The 25,283-nt window shown below is 42.9% G+C and overlaps 2 protein-coding genes across 3 annotated transcripts; both read left to right on the top strand.

The window, feature by feature from the left end:
• Positions 1 to 1,759: 1,759 nt before the first annotated feature.
• Positions 1,760 to 5,832, top strand: si:ch73-335l21.2 (RING finger domain-containing protein). The gene is made up of 2 exons (XM_035148456.2): positions 1,760 to 2,700; positions 4,789 to 5,832. The coding sequence occupies exon 2, from the start codon at positions 4,883 to 4,885 to the stop codon at positions 5,522 to 5,524; it is 642 nt and encodes a 213-aa protein (XP_035004347.2). The 5' UTR covers positions 1,760 to 2,700; positions 4,789 to 4,882; the 3' UTR covers positions 5,525 to 5,832.
• A 1,145-nt stretch (positions 5,833 to 6,977) lies between these two features.
• On the top strand, positions 6,978 to 24,655 carry dvl2 (dishevelled segment polarity protein 2). Of its 2 annotated transcripts, none has more exons than XM_035148393.2 (15): positions 6,978 to 7,565; positions 12,737 to 12,806; positions 14,894 to 15,048; positions 17,193 to 17,302; positions 17,529 to 17,658; positions 18,188 to 18,278; positions 18,482 to 18,551; positions 18,708 to 18,847; positions 19,317 to 19,393; positions 19,485 to 19,552; positions 19,629 to 19,766; positions 20,240 to 20,371; positions 21,781 to 21,957; positions 22,205 to 22,429; positions 22,953 to 24,655. In XM_035148393.2, the coding sequence occupies exons 1-15, from the start codon at positions 7,405 to 7,407 to the stop codon at positions 23,510 to 23,512; spliced, it is 2,304 nt and encodes a 767-aa protein (XP_035004284.1). In that variant the 5' UTR covers positions 6,978 to 7,404; the 3' UTR covers positions 23,513 to 24,655. The 2 variants fall into 2 exon arrangements, with proteins under 2 accessions (XP_035004284.1, XP_035004285.1); XM_035148394.2 differs by having other exon boundaries at positions 6,979 to 7,565; positions 19,632 to 19,766.
• The last annotated feature ends 628 nt before the right edge of the window (positions 24,656 to 25,283 follow it).

The raw sequence follows: 25,283 nt of genomic DNA, 5'->3' as shown, positions 1-25,283 counted from the left end.
ACACACACACACACACAAAGAAGAACAAAACCCACATCCACATGTGTATCTCCACAGTGGGACATTAAACACATCATGTTGTTTGAATTTCTGAATCATTCATTCACCCACACACGATCCAATAACCACGCTGATAATGATAACACATGAGCAGGTAGAAGAGGAAGCAGGACATTAAACAAGGTCTATTGAGGAAGTTTATTTTTAAATGAAGTTCAGTAAAAGTGTTTGAGGAATCCCCAGCCAGGCAGTCCTTTCTTAAGATTCCTGCACTGTATTGCACTTTGTCAGCCGTCATTGACCTCCCTGACATGTGAGGGTGTGTCAGGCATGACGTCGTGTCAGCTCCTCCCTCGCCATGGTAATCCCCAAACAACCTCTCCCTGCTGCTGGCAGTTGTTCAACCTGAACTCCTTTCATGGTGATTTCCGCTGAAATCTTGGCTCCCCCTCTCACTCTGTCTGTCTCTCTGTGTGTGTGTGTGTGTGTGTGTGTGTGTGTGTGTGTGTGTGTGTGTGTGTGTGTGTGTGTGTGTGTGTGTGTGTGTGTGTGTGTGTTTATTTTCTTTTGTTAATATGTTTTAGACCTTCCCGGCTTTTGTTTGATTCTATTGCTTACTGTAAGTGTGTTAGGTTATGCAAAAACGGCTTTTCCACCAGAGTCAAGGTTATAATTATATTTTTTTTCCCAAAAGTGAGGAGAACATTACGGGAAAGAAAATATCAACAGTTCCAGTAACATCTCCAATAAATTGATTTAGCCTCTAGCAGTGTCTTGTTTGTGTGATTTCTTTGAGGATGAATGTTGTGTTGTTATTCTTTTAGTTTCTGAAGGATGTTTGTTTTCTTCGTGACGTAGTGAAACCTTGTTTTAGTTTGGAGCGATGTTGAATTTCGAACATGTCTCAACATGTCACAATAGGCCAATCAAAGATATAAATACAATGCGTGATGGCTGAATTCCATGTAGCTGCTTCAGTTGTTCCTGCCGGCTCACTGTCACACTGCCATGGTTTCTACTGGAACACGTAAATAGAACAGAGTTGTGTTTTATTATTATTATTTACACCTGATTTTCCTACTACAAGTCCAAACAGCAGTGTCCTGTGAAAACCATGTATCCAGATAGTCATGTATCCACAAACTGTACGGTACTATGTGCTGACAGTTATAATAAACGTTTCCTGTCCAAAACAGAATGACACATCTGGAGAAAAGGTGTTTTCCGTTCAGACAGATGGAAAATGGAATCCTCATTTATTCACAGGAAATAACAACATACTCTTCAGTTGTGACGATGATGTTGTGAACTCTAAATCCACTATGTCTGTTGTTAATTGTGACTCCTGACTGGATAGACGTGACAGAGAAGAAATCAGACCATCATGTGAGGATCAGTTCTGGAACATGTCGTGAGAATTTGAGCAGCTCTTATAATGTCCTCTGCTGAAATAATTACGAGTCATTTCCCCTCAGTTAGGAATGTTCCTAACACAACCATGGTCTCTCGAGGAGGAATCCTACTGACATAGACGACCCCCTAACTTTTCTTCAAAACAAAGCTTCTGTAATTCCCCGACATTTCATCTAGCGCCTTCACCTGGTCAAAATGTTCAACACTCCTTAGCCAAATTAACGTTATTGTTATAAGACTGCAATCTTGTCTTTTGTAGATAAAACATGAGATTTAAATGTTTTACGTGGTGAGTGTAAAACCTTCTCATTCTAATTCTTTTCATAAACTTGTTGTGAAAGCTGAGGAATCTGTCACACAACATGAGACTTAAAGTAACCTCAGGGGAACAGCATTCCTTCTTTCAAGTATCCCATTAAATCGATAAGAAACTGGCAGGGAGAGTAAAATGAACACCCCTGAGTTTGATTACTTTCGGTCTGATAGTGAGTAACAAATAATTACAGCGAAAATAGAAGCTTGGGTGTTCAACAAGCCTGAACAGGCCGAACTGGGGACAAGTAAATCATTCAGAGTGCCAGACACATGCACGTATTCAGGCTGTGGCTCGTGTGACGTTATTTATCTGTCAATAATTCATCTATTTACACTTGAGAGGAACATTCACTCTGTTCTGAACAGCCCCCCTGGACACACACACACTGTGCTGTCCTGTTCTGTCCCCGCAGCTTACTTACCTTTACCAGTTTTTCCGGACATGCCCTAGAATTTAAAAAATGTGACCACTTTAGTTTGTTAAATTACCATTTTCCACATCATTAACTTGACTTGAAACATAGAAAAATATTAATAATTGCACCCTAATCCAGGTTTTGCTATTTCAAAGACCCAACATGCTGACAGCGAGGAAGCATAATAACGTATGGCGCACGTAGAGTAAGATTTGCCAGAGCCTGTCATTTTCTGTCTTGTGTGTCCTGGTTACGCTCAGATCACCAAGGGTTTAATTATCGCTCAGCAAACCGCAGAGAGAGGCCTCATGGGAGGCCAGACGGGGATGAGTAAAATCAGGTGAGACGGAGTGAAAACAGGAGGATACAAGCGAGCCAGGTTTAGGCACGTAGCTGCGGAGTATTAAGGCAGAAATTTGAGCGGCTAATTTGCTCACAAAGACGGAGAGGGAGGACGACTCCCTGCCAGGAAGAGATCTGCACCAACATGTGAAGAAGAAGTGTGAGAGGAAGTGGGCATCAAAGTGCTCTGATCAAAGGAGTGTGTGAGTGGAGGGTAAGTGCGTCTCTTATCTGCTTCTCAGTGTGTAATAATGGACCGCTGCCATACTCTGTCTGTACACTGTGATTGAAACTGGAGGCCGACACAGAGACAAGACACAAGAGGGCTCAGTTATTTACACAAAGCAAACATCCAGAACTGGTGCCAGAGTTGTTGTTTTTTTCAAAGCTTGTGTCTAATTAGATATTTAATGTTTTTCTTTCAGTGAAACCAAATCCTTATTGTTGCTGTATTTAACCACCTTTTTAGCTCTGATTACATAACTATTGTTTTTACTTCTGAAAGAAAAGGTTTCAGGCAAACGTGTTGCCATGGACGAATCCAAAGGAGACCCCGTCTGCTCAGCAACAATCCCCGATGAGGCAGCATGGGTTTCCTTATGGTCCCGTGTGAGCAACAGATAAAAATGTGTTCATATAACCCCAAAAAATCCAATGATGTTTTTAAGTCATATTAAACAAACTTTCAAATATGGCTTCTGTGCCAAGTGAAATATGAATCGGCATCAGATCAGACTGCATAACTCACAGAAACTGTTATTTCGTGAAATACGCTCATTTGTTTTCCTGCTAAAAGTTGGACGATGACATCAACCACTGTCCCCTTTGTCCCTTCATCTGTTCCTAGGAAATATGAAACGTTAAGTGGTCTCCTCCGCATAAGCTCAACATTTCATCGAGCCAACTATCGACCCCGACTCCCTCTCTCAATTTATGTAACTCACTATTTCCTCATTTGTTCCCAACAGACAGGAGTCAGAACTCCTCTGGCCACCAGGGGGCTTTGTCATCGAACACGAACACCCATCTCTTTGGGACATTTGCTGAAACGAGTGACACTCTTTTTTTTCTTGGGAGGGACAAGTCTCAAAGCTTGATACTACTCTCATGTCTCTCTATCCGATAAAAAACCTAGCTCAGCCACTTAGCTTAGCTTAGCATGAAGGCTATAAAACGGCGAGCTAATAAAATCCACCTACAGAAAACTGCAACCTATTTTCCACTTTTGATTTTTCATATTTCGTTGAATATTGTCCTCCCATGAAAAACAAACACATCACTTGTTTTCATCAATTGCCCCCAAGCAAAATTTGATTTTGTTTGGTGGCATTCTGGAATTCTGCCTCTTTTCTGCCGGGAAGAATGGAGGAAAGAATGAGTCACATAGAGTGGCAACAAACAGGGGGAGGGAGTCGGGGTCGATAGTTGGGTCATGGATATTATGGGAAAACATTTTTAGTTTCCTATTTCCGAGCAGCAGACAATGTTGTTTTTTAGTAAACTACTAATTCCTCCATGTTATCAGATGAGACGTAAGCAAAACTGAAAGGTAAAAGTGCGTGTCCATTAGTTTTTTCTTAAAGATGGTTTCTGTCTTTTAAGGTAGTTCTTATTAAACTGATGTATGTCCATGTCTGATGTATGTTTTGTCAGTCTGTTATTACAGTTATCAGATCAAAAAAAAGTTTTATATGTATTTTTGTATTTTCATTTGGCATATTTGACTAGATGCTAGACATAAAGAGAGACACAGGACTGTAAATCTGGATATTTCAATAAATGTGGAACTGATCCTTTAACTAAACATTTATTTGACCCTCACTCTCACGTTTTGGCTGCTTGGTTTGGCTGTTAATTCATTTGAATGCGTCTGGGGCCTGTCAGAGTTGTGTCATCTCCTCGGTGAGTCACCGGTGTAAAACAGATCTAAACGCTCAGAAACACATGCTGAACGTCTGAGCGCAGAGATGTATTACTTCCCTCAACAGTTCCTCTGCTGCTTCGATTGTTTTTGTATTTCCCAACTTCCTGGACTCGCTCTGATTGTGACGTGCGGGCCAGCACACACTACACGGAGCAAGGGGGACAGTGCGTCTGAGGTGGGGGGGGTTGATGGTTGGAGTGGTTAACTGGATGATTGCTATGACTCACACGCTGTGGAATCTGTTAATAAAACGTAGAAGGAACACATAAGGATCCCTGGGGGAGCAGATGCTGGTGTTTGTAAACGCCACGTGAGCTTCTGGAGGTTTCTCACTCTCACAGACTCAAAGTTGATCTTGAAGTTGTTTTCTCTTTACAGATTTTTCCCTCATCCATTAAATATTCATCTACAACTTTCATCTTGCCATCACTGAGCTCCCCCGAAGCTGACTCCGCTCACCCTCGCTCCCACCATGACAGGGGATGTTGTCCCAGTATCCCAGCAGGCCGGCCCAGCTGCTGCATCTGCACCCACCCCTGGGGAGCCCATGGATGTGGAGTGTCCCATCTGCTACCAGGAGTACAACCAGTACAACAAATGTCCCCGCATGCTGGAGTGCCACCACGTATTTTGCACCGAGTGCCTCCAGAGGATCCAGCTCAGCCGTTTCGAGCCACCGGACCCCCGCATCCCACCAGCCGTCCCCTGCCCCTTGTGCCGCCACCTCACCCCTCTAGAATCCGGGGATCCCCTCTCCTTACCCTCCAACTCTCGCATCCTGGCCAGGCTGCCCCCCTTGGCCTTCCGCATGCCTGTGACCATGGCGACCCGCCTGGCCACGGTCACCCAGAGAGTGGTGGTCTCCCTGGAGGGCGAGAACAGGGACACCCGCTTCATCATCCTACCCACTGTGAGCCTGCGGGTGCAGCAGATGCACCCGGACAGGCCGTACGGCATGGCACCAGGCCTGGTGGGCGAGGACGAGGTCATAGAGCAGAGCAAGAAGACCCTGTTCTGTGTGCAGCTGCTGGCTGTCATCTTCTGGGTGCTGTTTGTCTTCACCTGCGTGGTCGGGGTGGTGTTTGGGCCCCATTTCTTAAACAAGAAACTTTAATATAGGAAATACAAGTTATCTCCTTTTTGTAGCAGACGGACTTCTTGATATAAAGTTGTGATTAACTCTACTGGAAGACACTGTGAAAAACACATGTTCAAGTTTGAAATGGGAAATTATTGAGCTCATAAAAGAAAATTAGCTTTTCAGTTATATTTTTACGAATATATTTTTCACCTCCGTCTTTGCTGTTCACTCTTTATGAGGCCAAATCACCATTTTTACTCGTCCCTAATCACTGCTCTTTGGTGAAAATTAGACTGATGAAGAGTGTCCTCTAGTGGTTTATATGGAAATAGATAAACTAAGCTCACACAAATAATAATCAATGATATTTAATATTTTGTCAAATGTTCTTCTCACTGATGTTTATTATTTATTGTCAATCTCAATGTTGTTTGCACTTTGTCCCTGTTTGATGATGTTATTAGAGTCCACAGCTGATGATTGTACCATTACTGAATAAAATAGAAATGGCTTACGTAGCACATTTGAACTGTGTCAAGTGTGTTTATTGAGATAATTACAGATTACAGAAAACTAGGGCAGGTAATCATAATGGAGTGTGTATGTGTGTTTGTGTGTGGAAGAAAGACAGTGGGTGTATTTGTTTAACAGATTCAATTATCTCTTTTTCTCCTTTGCAGTTCGGCAATGCAGCTAAAATATCTGAGTTATAAGTTTCAACCTTATGTGACACAGTAACTCTTCAAAACCACTTTTCAATGGAGCAGTGTGTCCACCCTTGTTATCTGTGGCCCTTCACAGGCTATTTATAAACTCTATCTAGGTGATTTAAACCCTTCATGCGAGACGCTGTAGTGGTTAATCAGTTCCCAAGTCCCTTTTCCAGATGATTCTTTATGGCTGACTGGTGATGAATCTAGCTGAGAGGTCACAGATATATCAGAGTAACAACGTGAAGTGGTTGAAGGCTTATTGTGCTTTCCCCTGCGTGTCTGTGTGCACTTTTTTCTGTATTGTGGTGTCATCATTGAGTGCTTGTTTACCTAAGATATTCAATAACTAAAACATAAAAAGGAGGAAGTTTCTTAGCATTATATAACACATTTCCCACTGTTTGCTCAAAGTCTAATCTTCTGTTTATTGAGCCATAAAGTCACTATCCATCAAAGGACATCATTGATAAAAACAATCCATCATAGCCAATAGCTTATATATTTGTATATTACATCATTCATTATTTCCCAATTAAGGATTGATAAAGTACATCAATCAATCAATCAATATAAATGTAAATATATCGTGTATTACAATATAAATTACAAGTCTATGATTATGATATATGGTCATTTCTATGATAATATTGATATAATTTATAAATATAATTTATCTTATAACTTAAGATAATAATCCAAAAGTTGGAGGCTTAGGGAAAGTGCGTAAGAGGAGAGGGGGCTACGTGCTGACGTCACACGCCGCGTTGGCTCGCATGCAGTGGAGAAAAAAGTTTTCGGACCCCCTCCCCTGTGTGTTTTTGTTGGGGGAAAAGTAGTCGGTGGTCCCGGTCGTGTGAATGTAGCGTGTCCCCTCGGTACCAGGGGGCCTGCGGAGTGTTCGGCTCGGTGAAGACGGACCGACATCGAGCTTTTCCCGGCCGAGTTTCTCCTGTTTTTAACGCTGCAACCTCACTCCGGCTTCGGACCGAGGAAAAAAAACCCCAGTGGCCATCATCGTTTCACCTCTGCCGTCTCGTTAGCCACCGAGCTAGCTAGCGAGCTAACTCCGCAACAAAGTTGTCGCCGCCGCCGCCGCCTCGCCTCTCGGGTCGCTCGCCTGTTTTTCTCGCGGTGACTTCCAGCGTCGGGTGAAGGGAAGGTGAGGTGGGGAAAGGGGGAAAAAACCAAGCAACCGCAGCGATGGCGGAAACCAAAATCATTTATCACATCGACGAGGAGGAGACGCCGTATTTGGTGAAGATACCCATCGCTGCCGAAAATATCACTTTGCTGGATTTTAAGCAGGTCCTGAACAAGCCCAACTACAAATTCTTCTTCAAGTCCATGGACCAGGACTTCGGGTGAGCAGCACTGATTTCACCCCCCCAGCCTGTGTGGTGTGCATGCAAAATGAAGGCTGATAAAAGTTAGTGCAGATGCGTGGGACAAAAGTTTGGGAACAATCCCTTCACAATGTGTAGGAGCTGTTTAACTTTGCCCAAACAATGCTTAGGTTGCAAAATGATGGCTGATTAAAGTTCATATTTGGTACAGATGCATGTGACAAAAGTTTGGAAACAATCCCTTTTATAATGTGCCGTTTTATTTCTGGATAGAAGCTTGACTTATAACTTAGGGTGCTTAGTGGTTTGCATGTAAACTGAGGGGCTGATAAAAGATCATATTTGGCGCAGATGCATGTGACAAAAGTTTGGAAAACAATACTTTATAACGTGCCATACTTTTCTCAGTAGAAGTTCTATAACTTGGCCTAACTACAAACTAACCATGCCAGTGGTTTGGATGAAAAACGAGGGATTATAAAAGCTCATATTTAGTACAGATACATGAAAACAATCCCTAGAGTAGAAGCTTTTTAACTTAACCTGACTATAAACTAAGAATACTCGTGGCCTTCATGCTAAATGAAGGCTAATAAAACATGATATAGAAGAACACCTTTCTATTTTGTACAGATGCATGTCACAACAATACTTTATGACTAAAACCTAACCTTGAGAGTGGTTTGCATACAAAATGAGGGCTTATAAAACCTGGTAGAAATCCAGTAAACGCCTCGTATTTAGTACAGATGCATATGACAAAAGTTGGAAAACAGTCAATTAAAATGTCCTATTATTTTCCTAATAGAAGCACTTTAACTGAAGCTCATTTAAAAGCCAACAATATATCTATCTTTCATGAAATGCTGGGTTTTACTTGTCAAAAAGTCCTGCAATCCTACCCTGGGACCGGCTGTTGTGTATTTGTCACAGGTAATAACTTATACCGGGGACACTGAACTTGAATGAAGTCACCCCAATCCCCATTGAAACAAAACACACCCCTAATCACAAACAGCTAAGTTATAATCACTGCCGATGAATATGCTGAGTGCTTCTATAAATACTGAGGGTATTTAGGCCGGGGACATTTCTCAGAAAACATCATCATTACAATGGGAGGCATTCCCTGTCCCTGCTGCCTTTCTTCACCCTAATCCTCGTCCCTCCCTCCCTCCTTCAGTCCATCATCTTGTGAAATCCTCGCCTTTCCTTTCTCTCAGGACTGAAGCCAGGGTTTTGTCTCCCCCTCTTTAACACTTTGGCCTGCTAGCCATCCTTTGATTCCCTGGCTTCCTCCCGTCCCTCTCCCTCTCCCCCTTTTCTCCTCCAGAAAGAGCTGTCTCCTCTCCTCTATCAATTAATCTTTTTTTTTTTTTCTTGTGTTGCTGCTGTGCATTTTTCCTGCAGAGGAATGCATGTTGGTGGTTTATTCACCCAGTGAGACCCTCAGGGCTTCTGTTAAATGCATTGTAGTCTTGAATGAGCCTTACGCCTGGGCTCTTTGCCTCTTTTTTCTCTTTGGATGGCACCGTGGAAACCTGTGCCAAGCTGAGCAGCAATATCAACTCTGCAACACGGAGAGGAAATGGATGAGAGGCTTTTTTCAGTAGGCTCTTGCCCGAGCTGCCTGGCCGGGGCTGCCCCACATATGGGGATCATTTGGAACTTTAATGGCAGCAACATTAATAACTGACTTGTAGAGATGTCTGTTTTAGAAAAGCTATTTCAAGTGACTTTTAAAATACTTAGCATCTGACTGTGGGTTATATAAAATGATTAAACATGGGATTAAAACCCATTTTGATCAAGTAAACATACAGTTTATCAAATGAAGTGAGCCGCATCATGATGCATGGTGCTCGCCCAGACCACTACGCTATGTTACAACATCATTTTTGGCTATGGGGATTTGTTTTTTGGCTTCTGCCTTATATCTGGCAAGTTTCAGACTGTGATTATAATAGACAATGAAACTAATCCTGTGTAGCCCTACAGAAGAGATCTCCTTAGCCTATACTGAGCATTTTTGGGAAGTGCACATTTCAAGTTCCAGGTGACATTTTCTAATGAATCGTTTTGTTCAAACATCAGTTGGAAACTTAAAGAGATTAATTTGACTGCAGAAAAGAAACTAAAATCATCACAAAACCACTTAAACAAGCTATTATCTGAGTAATTGCAGAATAATATTCGCTATCTGCTTTCAGATGTGCACTAAAGTCCAGACATTTTCTGGAGGGGCTGTGTATGAGACCACAAATGTACGAGTCAGAGTCTCTGGACATTTTCCAAACGTTTCCTGCCAGCCCCTTAGTAAATTGTTGAGAAAATGTGAATGCCAGTTGGCCCCGTTGATGAGGTTTCTAACATGCAGCAGACACAAAGCTGGAAGAACACAAACATATCAGGATGAAAAAGAGGTGTCGTACCTGAAGAAGATGCCGACGAAAATGTCAACTTGGAAAGACAATGAGATTTGAGGGGTTTTGATGACGTATGTGTGTCATTGTGCTGTAAACCAAACACGCTACTTATGCATCATTCTAAGCATCTAACTCTAATAATGTCCTCCAGTGTTTGTTCATATGTTCAGGGCAAAGTCCAGAGAATGTCTGAAATTGACATTACATGCGAAACTGGAGGGATATAAATACCTCAGGATGAAAATGAGGTGTTATGTGCTTAGAAGAAGCCGACAAAGATGTCAACATGGAAACACAACAGGACTCTAGAGCTTTTGGCGATAAGGACCGACGCCAGTGTCGATGAGCTGTAAACAGAACATTCTTCCCACAATTTGGTCCAGTTCAATGTTGTTTCTATGGACAGACAATGTCTCTGGCATTTATATTAATAAGGGAAGATTATAAAACTGTGCAACAATGTTATATCAGTCTACATTACTTTTACTAGGTTTACACAATTGACTGACAACTGCGTAAACTGTGATGCTAATATCTGCAACCGTTACGAGGCGTCTAATGGTCTCAATTATTCAAACTTGACGAGCCCTACCACAGTCCCCAGTGTCATTTCCTGTCAAATTTGGAGCCTGTCCCTGTGTAACTGGACGTTATTACGTTAAGACTCTGCTCGCCCGAAAGTGAGCACAGCACGTCAGTGTTTTTCCAAAGGCAAAATGTCCACATCTCAAAAGAGCCACCCGTGCCAAACTCTGTCCACAGAGCGAGTTAAAGTCTTTCAACGTGAACATGGCAGAACATTTCCCTTTTTTTTTGGTCTTTAGATCGCACAGCCTCACATCTCAAGCCCTCATTTGAATATATCTCCAGCTGAGTTCAGATGAAAACGTTTCAAACATAGCTCTGAGTCAGCTGTCCAATCAAAGCAGGGACGTTTTCTCTCTCTCTCCCCCCCTCCGCCTCTTCTTCTCCGACCCAGGAGAGGAGTGTGTAATAGTGTATGTTTTCATTTGCCCTGGTACGAGGCCAGCTGTCGAGCAGAGCTGTGTGTGTGGCAGTGGGGGGGTGTCCGTGGAGCAGAGCAGGCCAGCACCGATGCTGGGAACCAGGGGCTGGACAGAGGCCATTTGCTGGGTTTCTGGGGTTGTCCACGGGGAGAAGGAAGACGAGAAGGAGTGGGCTGGTGTTCACTAGAAGTTATTGGATATTCTGCTGGGTTCATTTGCCTGGCGGGGGGGCTGGGGGGGGGCGCTCAGCGAGTTGTTTCAGTAAGATTAATTGTAAGAAATGAGATGCGGTGCTGGGTGTGAGGAATTTAATGGTATCAAGGGAACTGGGGAGAAGGGAAGTGGGGGTGAAGTTTTAAAGGTTTTAGCAAACCCAACTGGACTCAGCATATTTCTGGGCTCCTTGTGCATTGTTTGAGGTATTTCAGAGTGTGCGTGAAATAATCAACTGTGGTCACTTGTTTGTTTGGAGGGCCGAGGAATGAAGACAATTACACTCTCAGGAGAAGAATGTTGCATGTGTTCATCCGCCGTGGAGGTGCAGTCTCTCGCGGCGTATGAGGAGGGGGAAATATTTGTTTGCTAGCTTAACATTCAGTAGCCGTACACGCCGGCTCTGAAACCTCCACAGCAGATCCCCTCCAGTGCCCACAACAATCTGGCCGTATGCTAACACTCGCCCACAAAACCAGCTCTCAGCAGCTGCTTACGAAAGCCCGGTGGAGCTTGACCAAGTCTCACACGCAGGAAAGGAGGTTGTCAGATGAAGCTGGAAAAACAAACGTTTTGAAGGTTTTCTGGAGAAGTCTAGCATCCTCTCAGTGGAACTCGTACCCGGCCCCTGTCCAGACAGACTTCTGTAACAATGTATTGGCAGTCTGCTAGGAGGGGATAACACAGCTGAAGCCCAATGTTTGTCTTTCTGGCAAACTTGGAGGAGGGAGCTACCTTTAAGGAGCTTTGTCCCACGTAGAGCTCGGGTTATGTTTGCTTACATATTTAGTGACCAGGTTGTGTAATTTGCACGGAGGCATAAAAGCAGTAAAAGTGTGTTTATTTAGCTCATCGCCGAGACGGAAGAAATCTCATTCAGTCTCCCACATTCCAGAGGAAGCAAATTGGTTTAATTTGTTCTTTTGTTTGATATTGGCTCTGCTGAGTCAGGGCTTCAGGCGTGGGTGGTCTTATGGTAATAATATCCGAGTATAATCTCAGTCATGTAATGGTACATTCATAACTAAGAGATTTTGTTTTAATGATGCAGATTTAAGCTAAATGAGTGAATGGTTGTTGTTTTTTTAAAGACAAAAAGGTGAAAACAAAACAAATTGAAAATGTGGACCAATGGTGAAAAATCAATATAACACAAGACATGCAAGTGTGACAAAACACAAATACACACAACACTCAAAACTGCTCTTGAGTTTTCTGCCTTTGTGTTATATGTGACAAACTGGTCATTTATAGCCACTTTGTTCACTTGTGTTAGCCACACACTAAAAGGAAAATGTCATAAGCCTGGTATTTGATTTATTTCAGCCTAATACATTTTACGTGATGTGTCAGCAATGTAAACCATTTAAATCTCCTGCAGTTTTACCTTTTTCTTTATGACTACACTAAATCCAAGGTATAGTTTCCCCTCCTTCATTCCTCCGCTCTGCTGTACCATCCAGACACCACATACCATGCCAAAACGTTGTGAGGGCAGAACAACTTATACGTCCTAAACCTCGCTCTGTCTCTGTTTTTTCAGGGTGGTGAAAGAAGAGATTTCTGATGACAGTGCCAAGTTGCCATGTTTCAACGGCAGAGTGGTGTCATGGGTAAGAAATAATAAACCTGTTGCATATTTCTCATATCAGGGGGAATGGGAGCTTTCTACATTTCACTGGTGACCATTGTTCTACACAGGCCTTTTTTCCCAGCCGAGGTTTTGACTTGTCACCGTAGGAAAGACCCTGATGTTCCTGATAACATTAAAGATGTGTCCATTCTATTCAACAGTCCCAATAATGTGAAGTAAATTAAGTAAACCGGTGCTTTCCCCAGCGTGATACATCAAAATGACTTCTGTGAAAAAAGGCCTATTCAGAAATGACTTAATTTCAACCAATACCCGCAAATGTTTGTCTGAAAATGTCAAGCTTTTGTTTCAAATGCCAGCCAACATTATGAGCCACAGGCTGTTTTCACAAACCACTGTGCCATTTCCTGTGCATTCCCCCAGACCCCTCTCAGACTAATGCTCTCGTCTAATGAGCAGCAATAAAATGGGCGTAATTAAAGTTCAGACTTCGGTCACAAAATTAGCATAATTGCATATTGTGTTGCAGCCTCAGTGTTTTGTTGTGCAGGCTCGCGTGTGGAAAAGTGTTCGATAAAGAATATGTTAGGAAAACTCTTTTGGAAAGAGTGGGAAACATGAAACAGACGAGAGAGACTAGAGAAAACATCTATGAGAAAGTTTTAGCCACAATGTGAGTCACTGTAGCCAATAGCAAACACTGTCTGTTCATCATCATCTGAGTCTTTCATCGTGCTCCTGTTTGGTTACCTCCAGTGTTTGTTGTGTTTTCATTGCAGTTTTCTGTCTGCCTGTCTGTTTGCAGGATTACACAAACACTACCCCACCCTTCCACATAGTTTCAAGTAAATCCGTTCACTAGTTTTTCACATAATCCTGCTGACAGACATACAAACGAAAAGAGGCAGAGGAAAGGATTTACAAAAAAGGAAACATTTTATGTCAATGGACAGACAATTGTGTTGTTGTTGATTTGCAGTGAAGCTATTCTCTCCATCACAATAATTCCCAGTTGTATGTTCATCCATTTTTTTATGCATTGAAGGTTCTTTTTCAGCCACGTTTTCTTTGTGTGCGATATGTGTTTCTCTCATTGCGATACTCGAGCATGCGAGCTTCGAGTAGCACTGCTTGTTACAGTACAGCAAACTGCCAGGTACGGGTTTTCATACTTTCCATGTCTGCAGTTGTTGTACCCCACCCAGCAGGTTACATCTGAATGCGAGACAAAAACATGGGGACTTGGCCCAGATAAGCAGGTTTGAGTCCAAAGCATCTGTTAAGTGCATAAGAACGAGGGAAGGTATTTAAAGGGAGAGGCGAACAAAGCTCGGAGACCAGGGGGACTGATATGTGATCTGCACGGCGAGTCGGCCGGAGGGATCCCAGAAGACGAGTGTTTCGCTGTCACATGGCCATTAGTGGGGAGGGAAAGGGCTGTGAGGGACTCGGAAAAGAGGGCGAACGTCAGTCTGCGAAGGCTGATGGACTCCATTTGGTTGAATTGTTTTGACAGGTAATGCTAAGTGTGTTTATCCAAAGTCTGTGAATGCACAAAACTTCCAAAAACATGGAAAGAACAGTAATAACGCAGGCGTTTCAAAGTGCTCTGCAGTGATTTGTTGGTAAAATGCATGGATTTTAATAACATTTCCATTTTCCGTGTTTTAGTCGATCATTTTAACTCCATTTTATACCTTTCCTGCTTTTATTTTTGTGGTTCACGTAATGGATTCTGTGTGATTTCTCAGCCTAATTGTTACTGTGTGTGACTCTGTATGTGTGTGCACGTTTGTGGGCACTTCTGTTGTATAATGGAGAGAGACAGGTTAAGTGTAGGATAGCGTTTCAGTATGCCCTTGAGACGTCCAGCTGAAAAGAGTGCAGTGTTTGTGTGTCAAAGTAATTGACATCTTAGCCGTTTTCCCTCCCTGTACCCTCTACCTCCTTCCTACTCCTCCTTTCATTCCTCTCAATTTCTCACCCTTTCTCCTCTCTCTCCTCACTTTGCTTTCTCCACGTACATCCTTTCCTTTTCCTCACTACTTTTCACCCCGTCTCTCTTTGTCTCTGAATTCTTTTTTTTTTTTTGTCTTTCTTTTTCAGTTGGTATCTTCCGACACTCCAGCAGCAGAGCCTCCAGTGGCAGTGGTCCCCCCTGTGGAAACGACTACCCAGCCGTCGCCCCCTCCTCCGCCCCTGCCTCCCCCACCTGTAGAGAGGACAGGGGGCATCGGGGATTCCAGACCGCCCTCCTTCCAGTAAGCATTACACGAATACTCGTTTCAGGCACTTCCTGTCCTGTACAATTACCCAGAGAGGAGTAGCACAAGGCTAAAAACCTTCTCAAAACCTGAAAACTTACTTAACATGCACCCATGCTTCTCACATAGTTGTAATGTAAGCACTGTATCATTTACCTGAATATCTCCTTCACTCTCATTATCAGGTTACAAGAAGAATAAAAAGAACACTGCAGCTCATTTGAACCCGATCTTAGCTGGGGCCGCCCTGGTTATTATGACCAGCTCAGCTACCAGCTCTTTCAAAACACTTAACACCAACAGTCAGATTTTTTTATTCTCACACATAGTTCAATATTTTACTAAAGAAAATTCCCGGATCCGCACCAAAGTTTTACGGGATCTTACCTCCAGTATTTCTAAATCCGTCCACTAGTTTTTGCATAATCCTGCTAACTATCTAACAGACAAACAAAACGAAAACGTAACCTCCTTGGCGGAGGTGATGAAACGTATTACTGTAATTTCAGCATGGCCTGTTAAGTCCAAAAACAAACTAATTAAATTACTTTTTTACCGCAGCTCTAAGTTCATCCTGAAACTATGTTGTCTGGAGCTCATACCGTTTGGTTTAGGGGTCGTTTGGAGTTCACACACATCAGTGCAACCTCTCATTAAGGCCGCACTCCCCTCATTCACTTACGTTGGACCTGTCTGTCTCCTTTGGCTTCAGGAGTTTGGCCTGATCCAATTTCAAATCAAACTATTTCTTTTTAACGTCACTAAATCTGTGGTTTGCAGCTGCTGGAGAATTAGCCACAGTAGTTATTATTTTCCGTGCTGGTTCAACGCTGTAGCTTATAGTGGAAAGTTAAATGTAATTATACTAATTGCAGGGTCTGCGAATGGCTGATGATGTAAAGTCTTTTTTTTTTTTAGCTCGCTGTCCTCATGAACAAACTCTGTCTACCTGTGAAATTAGCTAAATTGTTGGTGTGTGCATGTTGCTGAGGTCTGCTGCCCCATGTGGCTTTACTGGGACATTTGCTTGGTGCTATACTCGTATTGGCCTCTTACCAGTTGTGGATGGGAAACATTGAAGATCTACTCACTTCAGTGGATTTCTGCACATTACAACAGACTGCAGACATTTTAAATAAAAATCAGACAAACATTGATGCAGAATGCTGAGTGTGTTTCCGAGATACAACAAACAATTTGTCCCTGCTGCTTTTAGTCTGATGTGTGACTTCAAGCTAAATATTTGATTTTCATGTTTTTAGTTCAACTGGTACTTGACAGCATGAGAAGGAGATTAAATCACACACAGCTGCAGAGATGTCAAATGATTTATTTTCATTGTGGTCGGTGATGTAGTAACGAGTCTGGGCGACATCATAACTCCAGCAAACCAGGACAAATACCCACTTTATGTCCTCATCAATAAAATCACTCCAAGTCAAAACCTGAACTTGATCTTTATAGTCCTCATACATGAAGCCGTGCTCACACTTGACAGGTTAATACGCAGTCAGTCATCTGATCTGTTCAAGTTCAGCCACAAGACACGAACGTTTCAGTTTCAGACCATCTCTGAATTCCATGTAATTTGATCTCGTAGTATCAGACCTTATTATAGTTTAACAAGAACTGCACTGAAGTGAAACTGGAATCACATTGTCTATAAAACTGAGGTTTTATCATAAGTGCCATTGAACCAGCTCGTCCTGTTTTAAAGAGTTTGCAGTTTGCAAAGTGTTTTAAAAAAGGGATCTATCCAATATATTCAGAAGTAACTGCTAAATGATCAAAGTCTGTGAACAGGACGACATAAAGTCCAATTCTGTGTCTCCAGAGTGTGATAGAAACATCAGTGGAGCTGAAGGGGACAAGTTTGAAAACAATAACTGGTGTGGAGATGGAAAGAAGTGACTTTAGCAGGTAGCATGTCTCTGTAGCCTGGTCTTCATCTGCTGGAGGCTAGCAGCTCAGGGCTATATTAGCTGCTACTAACACAGCACAGCACAACACACCTGATTCGCTGAGGGGAACATGTTGTACTGTGGATAATGCAGAAAGCGTTTGGAGTACTTCTAAGTTAATAGGTTAATTGGTTGTGGTTTGCTCTAATTCCAACTGTGCTCCTGTTTCTTCTTTCACAGTCCCAACGCCACCGGCAGCGTGGAGACTTTGGACGACCAGACCGAAACTGAGTCTGTAGTTTCTTTTAGGAGAGAGAGGCCTCGCCACAGAGAGGGCATGGAGCAACACGGTGAGAAACACAACATCACAGCGCAGATGAAAAATGCTGCTTTAGGATGGAGCTCGAATCAAGATCTGGCCCGCTCCCAACATCCAAACACTGAATAGATTGAGATTTAATCATGGAATGTTGAGAAGCAAAGAATGTTTTAAAAATATATTCACTCCAGAAACATGAAAATTCACGGTGTGTATCCTCCCTCCTTGTCTGTGGGGCTGCTCCTGTGGTGTCCCAGGGCCTCGTTTGAATGGCCAGAGTCGTCTGGAGCGCCATCTGGCAGGGTACGAGAGCTCCAGCACGGTGATGAGCAGCGAGCTGGAAACGACCAGCTTCTGTGACTCTGAGGACGACGACACCATGAGCAGGTGAGAGGCGGGTTAACTGAGAAAGATGAGAGGCGGCGTTTACTAAGGAATTCAACTTCCACGTCGTTTTAAGTTTAATTCAGGAGATGTAGTCTGAATGATGTTTCTGTAAATTGTCGTTCATTTTAAAGTCTACACCACTTAACGTTTAACTTTCCATACATTTAAAAATGAGAAACACTATTTTTAATTAATGTTTGTCTGTAATAGTCTATTTTTCAAAAAGAAGATGCCTGTTTTTCTTTGGCCAGCTTTAATAATATAAGCTGATTGTTTCTGGACTATGTGGCAATATGGATCTGATGTATTTACACTCTTGTGTCTCCAATTTAAAACCCTCTAGTCGCCAGTTGAGCTTTTCTTAACATGTGTTCTAATTCTATTTAACTGCTCACGAATCCCCAGTTAACCTCCTCATTATCTTATTGGGTTTCACACACAAATAGCAACACAAAAGGGGAGACAGAAACACACCTATAAAAAGTTTTACATCTGACCTCTCCCCTCCTGTTGACCCTTGAACCTGTAGGTTCAGTAGTGCGACAGAGCAGAGCACAGCCTCCAGGCTTCTCAAGCGGCACCGTCGACGCAGGAAACAGCGCCCTCCACGCCTGGAGAGGGTATGTACTTAAGCCTCACATTTTTCTCATGTTTTATGGGGTGGGGGGGTTGACTCTTAATGTATTTGTGTAACTGCCCCCTGCTGTACCATGCTGAATCAAGAATTCTTAGAGGGGGGGCTTTCTAATAGATTGCTGTCAGATGTATGTCAGGGAATTTGTAAGCAGATTTCATGGTTTAATTTTGTGCTTTTCATCTCCAGGCCTCCTCCTTCAGCAGCGTGACAGACTCCACCATGTCCTTGAACATCATCACCGTCACTCTCAACATGGGTCTGTGAACTCCTCATCTATTCTTGTTGTAAAGATCTGAGTGTTTATAGGAAGTTGCTTTGCCAAATATTCAACATTTTAGTTTAGAATTTTAGACTTTCTTTTTGACAAATGTGAACATAGCATTGACATTGTTCTAATTTCTTAAAAATGTAGAGAAGTACAACTTCTTGGGCATCAGTATTGTGGGTCAGAGCAATGAAAGAGGTGACGGAGGCATCTACATTGGCTCCATCATGAAGGGAGGAGCGGTGGCTGCAGACGGACGCATTGAACCTGGTGACATGCTGCTGCAGGTGAGCGTGACTCAGGCTAAACCCTTTATGAAATCATATTTTGTGAAAACGTCACAAAGGAACACAAGCAAGTCCAGTCGCCTTCGTACACTTGTACAACTTCTAATAAAAAGATAAAGAAGAAACAGATTTTGTCTTTTTTACATACAAACTAGAGACCATCCTGCAAGACCATCCTACATATTGCACGAGTACTCACGGGTTTGACTTTACACAATTTCAAACTCAGCCATCATTCTGATCTCAACTACACGTGTAATCATGACCGCATCTTGAAAACAAGTCCTCAAACTGCCTCTGTAGTAGTTTCTGCTACTTAAGTTATCTCCTGGACCACATTTTTCCTTGATGAGACACACAAACAAACACACCAGATGAAAGCAACACCAGCTACACTGTTGTGACTGGTAAAAATTAAGTTAGTGCCTGTGTGTCGGAGTAAAATCTTTTTCTTGTGCTTTATCTCAAGGTGAACGACATTAACTTTGAAAACATGAGTAACGACGATGCGGTACGAGTGCTGAGAGAGATCGTACACAAGCCTGGGTGAGTTTACTGCTCTCCTTTATCGAACGTGATAAGATCAACATTATTGGGAACAGATTTTTAACTTGGAGGATTTTGTTTTCCTTTCCAGACCCATCATCCTCACGGTGGCTAAGTGCTGGGACCCCTCTCCTCAGGGCTACTTCACTCTGCCTCGCAGTGAGTAACTGAAAAAACTGTTTATCTCTTAATGATCTCTGTGTCACTGAGTTTCTTAATGTCTTTTCTCCCCGAGTAGATGAACCGATCCGACCCATCGACCCAGCAGCGTGGGTCAGCCATTCTGTGGCTATGACCGGGGCCTACCCTCCCTACCCAGGCAGCTCCTCCCTCAGCACCATCACTTCCTCCTCCTCCGTCACTGAGACTGAACGTGAGAGCCTCTTTCAGTGATCGTCTCCCTTTCTGTGCGCGCTGTAACCGACCCCTCCTCTTTATTCTTAGCTCTTTCACATCCATAGAATCTTCTCATAAAACTGTATCCAATGCTAAACCGAGCCAAGTTCCTTTGTCGGTCTGTCATGGTTTCGGCTTGAGTGATGGTCGTTATTGTAAAGTATCTTTTTCCTTCTTCCTGTTTCTGTCTTCCATCTTTCTCGTGTAATGACATTGGCACAGGACTCGTCTTTCACATCTGTTTTTCTAACTTTTCCGCCGACGCCGCTTGAATCCGATGTGATAAATGATGTCTCCTGCTTTTGATCTTCTCTTCAAAGTTCCACTCCTCGCCGCCTTGCTTTGACCCAGTTCTGATTTCGTCTCTCCGTCGTTCCTTCATTTATTCTTGCACATCTGCACTTCTTCCTCTTCAGATTTCCTAAAGTGCTCCTCCCTCTCTTCCTCCAGGTTTTGACGACTTCAACTTATCACTACACTCTGACATGGCTTCGGTTGCGAAGGCCATGGCCTCCCCGGAGTCCGGTCTGGAGGTCCGGGACCGCATGTGGCTAAAGATCACCATCCCCAATGCTTTCCTCGGTAAGACAAAAAAAAGAGTGGGGGGGAAAAGAAGGGCAAAAAAGAGAGGACATTAACTTCCCGAACACTCTGTGCTTCGAAGAATTTTACAGGGCAGCCATTATGTTCACAGAATTAAAGCCGTGTGACTTGTGGGAGGAAAAAAAAAACCCCTCAAGAACTAATGTGAGCGCCTGTTTTGACTGGAAACATCTGTTAAATTGGAATCACCTGCAACAGAATCACAAGAAGTAATTACATATACCACGTTTGCAACGTTTTGTTTTTTGGAGAAGTTTTGAGTTGTATGCAATGTCTGATTTTACATTTATTTTCATTCTTAATACAGTAATAATCCAGCAGCTTATAGTTGCTCAGACAGGCAGATCATATATTTTCTTTGGGAATGTCAGAGATGTTAACTCAGCTGCTCATTTAGAGGCTACAGTTTGTTGTGTCTGTAAAATTGTAATGATGCCAAATTCTCTTTGAAGGTGTTGCATGGTTACCGACTTTACTCACAAAGTATCATGGGAACAACAGACTTAAACTGCCGCCCAGTGCATTGAAATAATACTGTTTTTGCTGCAATACAAACAGACTGAGGGGGTTGTGTTTCATATTTTTGTTATGTAATCCTAGATTGGATCACACAAATCTGATTTGTACTGCTACTTATTAACTGAGTAGAACAGATTTTTTGGATCCCTTGGATGTTGCTCTCGGCTGCTGAACTTGTGCTGCATTACACATTGAGTACAGGATAACCCCCTTTTAATCGAATTCTGCTGTTTGGTAGTGGCTGCCTGCGATTGGGACAATACCAAAACTTTAGTAGTAGTTTAGATAACAATACCATGAAATTTCCACAATTCTCGATGTCCAATTTGATACCATGTGAAAAAACTAAACAATAAATCCCATTTACTTCAGCACATACTCCTTTTTATAAAAAATATTTGAACATACAAAAAACCACAGTGGCTATGTAGCCTTCAAGTAATAAATAAAAAGAAAAAACTATTAACATTATAAAACAGTGGCGTGTAGGAAAAGTAGGAGATTTCAATTATCAGGTATAGCTCAAGGCTGCACATGCAGTGTACTATTACTACACCCCTATATACTTGAGTCTCTCATTCAAAATCATTAAATAACTCTTAAATCCACAAAGACTGCTGCTTAGCACTCTGCTTATTTCAATACCAAATATATTTTAGGAGGGTTGAGCACCATCACAAATTAGGCATGACTGTCAGAACGGCCCATCCAGGAAGCGTACAGACCACAGTTTAACACTAGAGGGCGCCCAGCACTAATACTCTGTCATCAATTATGTGTAATACATTTTTTAACTCTGTGGTTGAAACATTTCCTTCGGGATGAGTGAACTTCTCTCATCTTCTCTACCTTGTCTCTGCGTCCGCCAGGCTCAGACGTGGTGGAGTGGCTGTTCCATCACATCGAGGGATTCCAGGACCGCCGTGAAGCCAGGAAGTACGCCAGCAACCTTCTGAAGGCTGGCTTCATTCGACACACCGTCAACAAGATCACTTTCTCTGAACAGTGCTACTACGTGTTCGGAGACTTGAGCGACTGTGAGAACTGTGAGTTACAGACCGGCTGAGTTCAACCTGCTGAGTGTTGGTACTTTTCCCATTTTGCACACTGGCCTATTGAGGCCACACTGGCTGTTGCAGGGGTCAATCTTGTGACATTTCAGTTATGGAACGATTTAAATTTTATTTTTTGTACCAAAAACTAGGGGAAAAACAGAAATGAGCATGTTGTTTCTGCAGAAGTAGTATAATTTATACCCATTTATCAATTTCCTCCCTTTCATCTCCCACCCAGACATGGCCAATCTGTCGCTGAACGACAATGATGGCTCCAGCGGGGCCTCAGACCAGGACACTTTGGCCCCCTTGCCCCTCCCTGGGGCCTCCCCGTGGCCCATGATGCACACCTTCCCCTATCAGCCCTACCCTACACATCCCTACTCAAGCCAGCCGCCTCCTTACCACGAGCTCACCAGCTACAGCTACGCCCCCGGCAGCACCGGCAGCCAGCACAGTGAAGGTGAGAACAGTCTGTGATCACCTGAGATGCATGTTGTGTTCTTTGATCGCCTTCTCTGATTACATTTCTGTAGTGTTTTACAGGCACTGCAATTGTACAGTTGCGTAATGTCCTCTGTGGTTCTTGATGGTATCAGGATTATTTATAAAATACACTGTTGAATTGCATTTGTAAATTTGTGGGATCAAGTCTTTTTGGACCAATACTGGGAACTTAAAGTCAGGATATCTAGACTTTTATTGCCTTTCTATCGTTAAATGTTGAATCGGTCTTTTAAGAGTCCTCCAACTTTGTGGAACTGCAGTATTAAATAGCGAGAGTACCATTTATAAACCATTCACAAGCCGTGTTGTTGTAAGAACCAGAAGAACAAAGGCTATTTGGATTTTGTGGAAAAGATAATGTTCAGTTTTGGGCTTTTTGCTGTTTAGCATCTATCTTTAAGTAAAGGATTAAGTTTCTACCATTACAGCTGTTTTGGACAGTTTTTTCTTTCTAAAACACGTTTTCTGTTTGACCGCAGGGAGCCGAAGCAGTGGATCGAATAGAAGCGAAGGCGAGCGACGTCGTAACAATAAAGGTCCCGGCAGCACTGTGGGTGGAGGGGAGAAATCTCCCTCTGGCGGTGTCGGAGAAGGTGGTGGCGGGGCCGACTCGCGCTCAGGCAGCGGCAGCGAATCAGAGTACTCCACCCGCAGCAGCCTGCGGCGAGGCCACAGTGCTGCGCCCAGTGAGCACAGCCACGCCTCCTCCCAGCGCTCGCATCATCACCGTATCCCCCAACCCCCCCACATGTCTCCATACCCGCCGGGCATCCTGCCCTACAACCCCATGATGGTGATGATGGTGCCGCAGCACCCGCACGCGGCCATGGCAGCCGCTCACGCTCTCCCTCACGCGCAGCAAATGCCCACAGCCATGCACCCAGCTTTACCTATGCTCCCTTCCTCCACTCCGGGGGGACCTCCCGGCGCCCCGCCCACCCGTGACCTCGGCTCGGTACCGCCAGAGCTGACGGCCTCACGCCAGTCATTCCATCTGGCCATGGGCAACCCCAGCGAGTTCTTTGTGGATGTCATGTAGTCGTTCAGTCTGTGTTGAGTGACAATTCATGTGAAGTTAGTGTACGGTTCCCACTTGTTTTTGACGAGGGTCTGGTGGTAGCCTGTTGAGCTCGCAAGTTCCTATTGGATGAGGGGCGCTTGTTACAAATTTGGTGAAAACAGGGTTTAACATTGACAAAGAAACTATGACAAAATTAGAGTATAATTAATGGTCAGACTAGATGCATTCACAACGTCCAGTCTCTCATTCAAAATCATTAAATAACTCCTAAATCCACAAAGACCAGTTTTTAATCCCTGCAATGAGCTCGTCGGAGCAAACTCTCAGTAAAGTTTTTCGAGTGCCTGCCAGAGCTGCTTAGCACTCTGCTTATTTCAATTCCAAATATATTTTAGGAGGGTTGAGCACCTTCACAAATCAGCCATGAATGTCAGAGCAGCCCATCCAGGAAGCGCACAGACCACAGCTTAACACTAGAGGGCGCCCATCACACCGTGTACTTGAAAAGGATTCAATCCTGTACATAGATCTGGATCATATTCGCCAGAGTCGTTGGCAGCACCGGAGTTTATCAAGTGCCTTACTCATCTTCACACTCCCAAGTACATAGAAACAACTCCTCTTGTACCAGCATTGTTTGACAATGACCTCTCTGTATATATCTACTACTCCAATGTAAATGCAATAATACAGAACAGCAAGCTCTAATGTGAAAAGAAAATAGGTCCAAATATGTCAGGTGAACTTGTGTTTAGTAATCACTGTCTAGGCCTAGTCTTCAAATAAACATGTATTGTGAGGAGTGCTATGGTTTGTGGTCTGGGACTGTCGAGGCTTTACGGTACTAGTCAGTGAAGATGAGATACTGAAAGACGGTACTTTTTGATTACATACAGTGTACATCTTAAGTAACTGTGATCCAAATGCCCCCGGCTCCTCGTGCTTATTTTTATGTAACTGACTCGCATTATTCGCCTATTTCATTTTTTGTATGAGTGACTATATAAATCATTTTTAACCCAACTATTAAGGTGCTAAATGAAGAGTCAACATTAAAAAAAAAAAAAAGAAAGGATGACATTTTGACAGTGTCACATTGTTTGATTTCATATTGCCACCTCTGTTTGTGTATTTGAGAATAAATTTGATACTCGCACTCTGGTCAGGCTTCAGTTTGTGAAAGATATTTACCTGTCAAACAGCCAGATAGCTGGAAACACAGGTTGGTTATCAAGGACTTTGGTGGTTGGCTGTTGCTCTAGGTTCATCATTGCAAATGCATTAAATCTTAATAATATTATAGGATATGCATTGAGTACATTTTGGAAAAGATGCACAAATTTACAGCTTTGTGAAAAAACATCAGGAGGATTTATTCAGTGTAGTTGAAAAACAGAACTTATCAATATTCAATGGTTACTACAAGGTGTAATAAAAGGGTCAAGTACAGAGAACACAAACATTTCTATTATTTCTGTCCTTGGTTTGGTTCTTTTTTATATTTTTCATTTTCAGAACTTTGTAAAGTGACCTTCATCTTTAAAGGCCCCTCTGAAAATCCAAATGATTATTATTCTTAATAAAAATGCCCCAGTTCAGTTTAAAACTACTGAGAACTGTGAATTATTGATGTGAAGATTTCTATCAGGTGAAGATGCCTGCATGTTAACTATTCTGGGAAGTTGAATCAAGAGGACATGGGTCTCGGTTGTAGATGCAAGGTAAATGGTTGTTAAATAAATCTGGAATGGGATGTTTGATAAATAATCATTTCCAATCATTTCCCAAT

Source organism: Hippoglossus stenolepis, chromosome 23 (assembly GCF_022539355.2).
Source record: "Hippoglossus stenolepis isolate QCI-W04-F060 chromosome 23, HSTE1.2, whole genome shotgun sequence".
Taxonomy (NCBI): domain Eukaryota; kingdom Metazoa; phylum Chordata; class Actinopteri; order Pleuronectiformes; family Pleuronectidae; genus Hippoglossus; species Hippoglossus stenolepis.
This window is presented reverse-complemented; position numbering and strand designations above follow the sequence as displayed.

Bases quoted from the DNA above. Each gene is read 5' to 3' on its own strand.
- dvl2 (XM_035148393.2), top strand. From the start codon at position 7,405: ATGGCGGAAACCAAAATCATTTATCACATCGACGAGGAGGAGACGCCG. The intron at 7,566-12,736 runs GTGAGCAGCACT...CTGTTTTTTCAG, and splicing joins TCCATGGACCAGGACTTCGG to GGTGGTGAAAGAAGAGATTT. The intron at 18,279-18,481 runs GTATGTACTTAA...TTTCATCTCCAG, and splicing joins GCCCTCCACGCCTGGAGAGG to GCCTCCTCCTTCAGCAGCGT.
- si:ch73-335l21.2 (XM_035148456.2), top strand. From the start codon at position 4,883: ATGACAGGGGATGTTGTCCCAGTATCCCAGCAGGCCGGCCCAGCTGCT.